Source organism: Helobdella robusta, assembly GCF_000326865.2.
Source record: "Helobdella robusta unplaced genomic scaffold HELROscaffold_37, whole genome shotgun sequence".
NCBI lineage: Eukaryota > Metazoa > Annelida > Clitellata > Rhynchobdellida > Glossiphoniidae > Helobdella > Helobdella robusta.
The window spans coordinates 1,248,580-1,257,189 of record NW_008704785.1 but is presented as its reverse complement, the minus strand read 5'-3'; the positions used below and the strand labels follow the sequence as shown (position 1 = coordinate 1,257,189).

General features: G+C 32.9%; 2 protein-coding genes across 2 annotated transcripts in view; both read right to left on the bottom strand.

Annotated features, from left to right (window-relative positions):
• Window positions 1-1,366, bottom strand: part of HELRODRAFT_176355 (hypothetical protein) — a gene marked incomplete at both ends in the record, with an annotated part of 1,747 nt that extends 381 nt beyond the window's left edge. The window contains 4 exons of the mRNA XM_009023573.1: window positions 135-281; window positions 577-702; window positions 986-1,080; window positions 1,315-1,366. Coding sequence (XP_009021821.1) covers window positions 135-281; window positions 577-702; window positions 986-1,080; window positions 1,315-1,366 — 420 coding nt within the window. The remainder of the gene's footprint in view (window positions 1-134; window positions 282-576; window positions 703-985; window positions 1,081-1,314) is intronic.
• A 1,159-nt stretch (window positions 1,367-2,525) lies between these two features.
• Window positions 2,526-8,379, bottom strand: HELRODRAFT_176354 (hypothetical protein; the record flags this gene model as incomplete). Its single annotated transcript, XM_009023572.1, has 17 exons — window positions 2,526-2,615; window positions 2,914-2,982; window positions 3,135-3,136; window positions 3,421-3,526; window positions 3,899-4,002; window positions 4,383-4,539; window positions 4,622-4,728; window positions 4,975-5,191; window positions 5,301-5,447; window positions 5,691-5,796; window positions 6,478-6,548; window positions 6,680-6,752; window positions 6,885-6,929; window positions 7,411-7,490; window positions 7,777-7,874; window positions 8,004-8,065; window positions 8,282-8,379. The coding sequence occupies 17 exons, from the start codon at window positions 8,377-8,379 to the stop codon at window positions 2,526-2,528; spliced, it is 1,632 nt and encodes a 543-aa protein (XP_009021820.1).
• Window positions 8,380-8,610: the final 231 nt, after the last annotated feature.

The window sequence follows — 8,610 nt, the reverse complement described above, 5'->3', positions numbered from 1 at the left end:
TGGTCATCCTGCTTTCTTTTATTTTTCATTTTGAGAAACAAATAAAATTTCGTTTCGTTTCGTTTGTGTGTGTGTGTGTGTGTGTATGTAGTGTGTTTGTGTGCATGATTCAACAATACGACGAGAAAAACAACCTGCGACAAAAGATACTGATGAAATTGTGACGTCATATAAACCGGAAAGACCCTGCGATCCTCAAATACAGGATCGTTCGATGAATGAATGATGGAGGAATCGTAATCCGCAAAGTCGAAGAAGCGGTAAACGAAGTAAGGTGAAGGCTGTTTGGCTGAGATGGGTTATGGTAATGATTGTGATGGTAGTGATGATAATTATTGAGATGATGATGATGATGGTGGTGGTAATGATGATAGTAGCGATGTTGAAAAGTATGGAAGTGACTGGGATAATGAAATTGGAAAGCTAAAACAACCGACAAATCTACAGTCAATCATTTAATCAATCAACCAACCAGTCAACTAACCAACCAACCAGCCAGCCAACCAACCAACCAATCAACCAACCAACCAACAAACCATTGTTATCTAGAGACATAACATTAGAGCAAGACCTAACGACAACAATCAAGTTATTAATATTATCGTCTGGCCTTTTGGTAGCCACGGCGTCAAGAGGCTGTAGCAGCTGCTGCTGGTGATGCTTCAAATTACTTTCAATGTATCCAAGAGCTTTACTGCGTTCCTTTGTTTGTGAATGCATGGTTTGTAGTTATAATGTAACATAAGAGAGATAGATAGACACACAGACAAACAGACACACAAACAAACATACAAACAAACAAACATACAAAAACAAACACACACACAGACTGACAAACAAACAAACAAACATATACAGAAAAACAGGCAGACAGACAGGTGTGGTTCCTATAAGTTTGTCTGTCTGTCTCTCTAGACAGACAGACAAACAAACACATACAGACAAACAGACAGACAGACAGACAAACAGATAGATAGACAGACACCTTATAAAGTCTTAGAGCCTGTTCCATCGGAACAACCAACCTCACCCAATATTCGACCACGCCAAAGGTTACGTGAGTCTGTCCTTCCTGCGCTCCTGATAACGATCATTGCAATGATGATGATGATGATGTTGATGATGATGATGGTGGCGATCATGGTAATGATGAAGGTTGTATTATTCAACTTTCAATTGTTCTTTGCAAGACTTCCGCTCGATTTTATCACTCATCGTCATCACAATCACCACCACCATCATCATCATCATCATCGGCATCATCATCATCGTCGTCACCATCAACATCATCACCACAGTCACGATCATCACCACCATCATCGTCCCAACAGACCACAAAGGTATATGGTGCCATGGAGCCTGCCATTTGACTTCTGCAGGACTCCAGCCAGTTTGATCTTCCCGGTGGCTATAGTTCTATAATCAGAGCCTAAACATTGATGTAACTCCAGTAAGCAGCTGTCCTGATTGTGATGTCGATGTTGTTGCTGATGATGATGACGACGATGATGATGATGATGATGACGACGATGATGATGATGATGATGACGACGTTGATGATGATGATGATGATGATGCAAATGATGATGACGATGGTGAGAAAGATGACGACGATGACATGATGATATCAAAATATGTCTATGTAACCGTTTCTACTACTACTACTACTGCTACTACTGCTACTACTACCGCTACTACTACTACCGCTACTACTACTACTACTACTACTACTACTACTGCGACTGCTACTACTACTATTACTACTGTTACTATAATAATAATAACAACAACACGAACGAACTTTATGCAGGTAGTGTATGAAAAAGTCATCCACATCGATCACGTACTGAGAAGTGAAGCCAAAATCCATTCTGTGCGTGTGCGTGCATGTGCGTGTGTGTATGTGTAAATACGTATGTATGTATGTATGCATGGGTGCATGTATGTATGTATTCATACACAGACACACACATACAGACATATCCCATACACAAATACATACATACCCATGTATACAAAAAAGAGGCAATACATACACGTACACACACTCGCAAACACACACACACACACACACTCGCAAACACATACACAAGCATACACATACACACACACACACACACATACCTTGGCCCAACCAATACAGGTGTCGATTGCAATTCGAAATCATAAAACTCCCAAGTGCAGAATATATGCGGTCGTATGTCATTCAAATGTCTCAGACAATCTTCAGACAGCAGCACCTCGTAATTATTAATTATAAAATTATAAATTATAATAATTATAAAACTATAGTTATTATAATTATAAAATTATAATTATTATAAACACCAAGCCCTCTATGACCTCTCTGTGGCTCTCGACAGGCAAATAAGCTAGTGGTTTTTATTGACATTTCATTGTTTTACCAATTCATTGTTACACCATTTCTTTCTTCCACCATTTCATTGTTTCACCATTTCAATGTTTTAACCATTTCATTGGCCTGGCTTTGAAAATAGAAGATCTCTCATTTTATTAACATCATCCTAGCTTACTGATTTGATATGTATCTCGAACATGTTCTGCCCATTCTCTAGGACTACGTCTGCCTCATCATGGCTCTCGGCTCCTGATAACTTTTGATATAATAATAATAATAATGATAATAATAATAATAATAATTTGAACTCTTTTATTATTGCAGAAGACATAAAATCAAATCAAAATAGATAAAATGAAATAAAATAAAATAAAATGTTAATATTGTAATAAATTGTTAATATTGTTATGCACGATCCTCCTATATTATAATAATAATAATAACAACAACATTAATAATAATAACAACAACAATAATAATAATAACAATAATGATAATAACAATAATAATAATGATAATAACAATAATAATAATAATAATAATGATAAATTTACTATGTGATCTTGACTGAGTTTATACTGCTTCGTCCCGTATGCAATGTCTTTTAATTGCATCTCCAGCTTCTGTCGTGTTGTTGAAATTATTGTTGTTGTTATTATTATTATAATAAATATTATTATTATTTACAACAGAATGATCAATCAATCAACCGATCATTTCAATCAATCATTTCAATCACTCAATCAATCTCTCAATCTATCCCTCAAACAATCACTTCTATCAATCATTTCAATCAATCAATCATTTCAATCAATCAATCATTTTAATCACTCCAATCAATCATTTCAATCTCTCAATCTACCACTTCAATTAATCATTTCAATCTATCACTTCAATCAATCATTTCAATCTCTCAATCTATCACTCATTTCAATCAATCATTTCAATCAATCCTTTCAATCAATCCTTTCAATCAATCATTTCAATCAATCATTTCAATCAATCATTTCAATCAACAATCAATCATTTCAATCAATCACTCAATCAACCAATCAATCAACCAGCCCTAATTCTTTCGGCTCTGATATCCAGGAGTTGTGCGTATTCATCCAGCTGGCATTCATGCTCCCGCCTCATTTCCTCAGCTTTTTTGCTAATTGTGTCTAACTGGATGAATGAATGAATGAATGAATAAATGAATGAATGAATGAATGAATGAATGAATGAGTGAATAAGTGAATGAATGAATGAATGAATGAATGAATGAATGAATGAATGAATGAATGAATGAATGAATGAATGAATGAATGAATGAATGAATGAATGAATGAATAAATGAGTGAAAGAACGAATAAGTAAAAAAAAGAATAAATGAGTGTTTGAATGAATGATTAATTGAATGAATGGATGAATAAACGAACGAACTTATGAATGAACAAGTGAAATATAAAATCAATGAAAGAGTGAATAAACGAATGAATGAATAAATAAATGAATGATAGAATGAATGAATGAATTAATTAATTAATGTACACTAACCTCAGTTTGGTATCCTTTATTTATTTTGTACTGGACAATCAGAAGGTTTCTCGTTTTTTCAAGCTCGCATATTGTTTCAGTCAACTGGGCTTGCAATGACTTTACTGCATTTTGTGGGCATATTCGCGGTTAATTAATCAATTAATTGAATAATTAATGAATGAATGAATTAATTAATTCATTCATTCATTCACTCATTCAGAATTAATTAATTAATTAATTAATTAATTAATACAATATAGCAATTTTTTAATTTTTCTTATTCATTATTTTCATCTTTATGTTAGTTCGTTCGTTCGTTCCATCGTAATTAATGAATGAATGAATGAACGAACAAATGAATGAACAAACGTATGAATGAATGAACAAACATACATAACACAAAAACCAACAAACAAACACGAAAGCCAGCAAACAAACAAACGTGCCAAAAACCGTCATAAAAATAACATAATGAATAACTAAATAAATATATAAACCATACCGTCATCTTTGTCAACATCGTCATCAACATTTTCTACGAAATCCGGCTTGGCGATTTTAAAGCCGGAGATGACGTCACCATCGAGTTCGCCATTGGTTTTTTTCTGTTTAACGATAGCTAAGGCCTCTATGAAATCCGTATTCGTTATCATTCCATTCTAGATCGTAGTTTATTATTATTATTATACCTTAGTTATAATAATAATAATTATCATAATTAATTATAATGATAATTATAACCTCGTCAAAGATACCAGCTTGCTCGTGTAGTATTTCATAATTTTTTTTCAGCTCATGATATTTTATTTTGATATCCCTGTATTCTATCATTATTTTGTCGTTCTGCTCTGTGTGATTATGTGTATGTGTGTGTTTGTGTGTGTTTGTGGTGTGTGTTTGTCTTGTGTGTGTGTGTGTACGTGTAAGTGAGGTCATTTTTTGTAATGTTGAAGTTGATTTGTTTTTTATGCTTAGCTGTTTGCGATTGTGTGTGGGATAAAGACAGAGACAAAAACAGACAGGCAGGCAGAAGACAGATAGACAGACAGACAAACAGACAGGCAGGCAGGCAGACAGACAGAAAACAAACCCACCCCTCTCTTTAGCCAATTTTTCAAGAATGACCCCCTTGTCTCCAACATCGGCTTTCATGGCCGCCTCCAACTGGGCTATCTGGATTTTGAGGGCCGTCTCTCGCTTATCCGACTGTCCGCCATTTTGTTTTTCTTGCATTCCTTCTCTGATTAGGCGCGAATTTGAATCCTTCAAGATGGCGCATTCGCGCTCTAAATCAGCTATACGCATCTCTAACTGTTGAGTTGGTAATTGGTTAATTAGTCGGTTAATTAGCTAATTAATTAACTGATAATAATAAAAATAATAATGGTAACATAATAACGATTAATAATAACGATCGGACCTCTCTACTAGAGACTTTAATCTGTTTATTACTATCCAGCTGTTTTTGCAGCTCGATTACTCTGTTCTCTTCAGCCCTCGCCTGCATTTGAAGCCGGTTGATCTCGTCTAACGCTTGCTCGTTTATCCTTTTTAGCTCTTGCATTTTCTGGTTTGGTTGTTGTTGTTGTTGATGGTGTTGTTGTTGTTGTTGATGGTGTTGTTGTTTGTGTTGTTTATTTTTGAGACTTGTTTACTGAAGAACGAAAGAACAACAACAAGAAGAAAACAATTATAAAAACAAACACACAAACCAACATACAAACAAACCTTCAAACAAACAAACCATCTACCAAACAAGCCATTAAACAAACAAACAAACAAACAAACAAACAAACAAACAACAACATACATCTTTCAGATCAGCATTTTGATCGTGCAGCTGTTGCAAATTCATATTCCTCTCCTTCAAGTCTCTTTCCAACTTTATTCGCTCCACATTTTCATGTACAACATTCCTAAAGAAACAAACATAAACAAACATACAAAAACATACACAAACATAGAAGAACATACATAAACATAGAAGAACATATATAAACATAGAAGAACATACATAAACATAGAAGAACATAAATAAACATAGAAGAACATACATAAACATAGAAGAACATAAATAAATATAGAAGAACATAAATAAACATAGAAGAACATACATAAACATAGAAGAACATACATAAATATAGAAAAACATACATAAACATAAACCAACATACATAAAAATAGAAGAACATACATAAACATAGAAGAACATACATAAACATAAAAGAACATACATAAACATAGAAGAACATACATAAGCACAAACATACATGTACCTAAACAAGAACATACACAAAGATAAATTTGCACATGAAATAATTTTTGTTGGACACAAATTTTTAGCCAATATGAACTATTTCTTCCCATCCCACTTTCTCTTTCTCCTTTCTCTCTCTCTCTCTCTCTCTCTCTCTCTCTCTCTCTCTTTCTCTCTCTCTCTCTCTCTATCTATCTATCTATCAATCTATCTTTCACTAAAATAATAATGACGAGTATGAAGTTAGATTTGGATGTCATTAAATAATAATAACAATGTAAATAATAATAATAATAATAATAATAATTAAAATAGTAACAATAACAATAATAATAATAACTTTTGATCGTCGTTAAGTTTAGACTTCAAATAGCTAATCTCTTTAGAGTGTTCGCTGTCCGTAAGAAGAATCTGGAAATAAGTAAAAAAAAAATGTATTATGATTATTATTCTTTTGATTATTATTATGATTATTATTGTTATTGTTATTATTGTTGTTGTTGTTATTACTATTATTATCGTCATCATCATCAGGATAATACCTGCTGCTTCAGGGCAGCAATAATTGACTCATACTCGTCAAACTTCTTTGCGTTTTCATTCATCATGTGGTCTCTTGGATGATGATGATTATTATTATTAATATTATTATTATTATTATTGATATTATTATTATTGTTTATTTGTTTACTTAATAATTATTTATTACAAATTTGAATGCCATAATGAAAGTAGAGTGCTACCAACAGTTCGGATTTATCGACCATGTTGACGTTGGGTGCAGTGTCTCCGCTATAGGCGTGTTTGTTTGTGTATTGTATACTTTATTGTTTGTATGTTTGTTTGTTTGTATGTTTGTTAGTTTGTATGTTTGTTTGTTTGTATGTTTGCATGTTTGTCTCTTACTTTGTTCGTTTGTATGTTAGTATGCGCACATAGATGAATGAATGTATAAATGTATGTATGTACTTACACATATACACACACACATACACATACACACACACACACATACACTAATTGATCAGGACTGCTGCTATAGAACTGTTGTTGAAGTTGCTGAGGTATGTTTAGCTGAGATTGGGATAGTCTTTGCGTGGTTCTGCGAAGAAAAATAGAAAAATCATTCTTTTATTCATTTATCATTCATTCATTCATTCATTCATTCATCCATCCATCCATCCATTCATTCATTCATTTATTCATTCATTCATTTATTCATTCATTTATTCATTCATTTATTCATTCATTCATTAATTCTGTTTGTACTAACTTTGACGCTTTGAACTGCTTCTGCTGAACGATCTTCCTGACGTTCTTTATGATCTTTGGATCTATATTCTTCAAAACACCCTTTGATTAATAACAACAAATGAAACAATGGAACAATAACAATAATAATAAACACAAATACGTACACACACATACACATACACACACACGCACGCACGCACACACACACACAGACCGTATCAACTCTAGATGACACATATCCATACATCAAGTTGGACTGCGGCTGAACGACGGTTTGCTGCTTTAAAACTGCCACCTAGAAAATGAAAATAAACTATTTCATTTTATTTTTACTTATAACAACATTAATAACTACAATAACAATAATAATAATAATAATAATAACTTTCATTCTTAAATTTTCGTTATTCTTCTCTAGCTGGCAGACTCTGTCTTGCAACTGCTCTATCTGATCAATGTAGTGGGTTTCTGGAATTCTTTTGCCTTTGTTGTTATTGTTATTGTTACTATTTTTATAATTATTATTATTAATATTATTAATATTATTATTGTTATAAGTATTATTATTATTATTACTCTTAATAATATTATTATTAATATTATTATTATAACCGTCCGAATCAACCAATAACTTCTTCCTGTCATTCTCAAGTCTCAACTGTATGGCCCCCAATCTGTTGAGATGGATATTTATAAAATGAATTTAAACAAAAACATGCATATACATACAACATACACATATACAAAAACAAACCAACGAATGAACAAGCTAATGAACGAACGAACAAGCTTATTAACAAACAACCAAACGAATGAAACGATCAAACAGACAAACAAACAAAGATACAGAACTAATAAACAAAACACAAAGAATTAAAATCACCGAAGACCTTTTAATTTCTTCATCTCTTTTTCGGCCATATTTTTTCAGCACTATATTTTCATCATAGAGGGTCAGGTACCTATCCTCTAGCTCTGTACGGTCCATCTTCAATACGGCCTGCCTACTTAGAGCTGATTTCATATCTATGGTGGTCAGTTAGTCAATTGGTTGGTTGGTTTGTAAGTTATTTGGTTCATTGTTTAGTTGAATAATTGGTTTTTTGATGTATGACGTTTGTTATGGCCTTTTGATTTTCTAAGTTGGTGCTGGAGACTGGTTGGTTGGCCGCTTGGCTGATTTGTTGGTTGATTTGATTGAATTGATTGATTAGTTGCG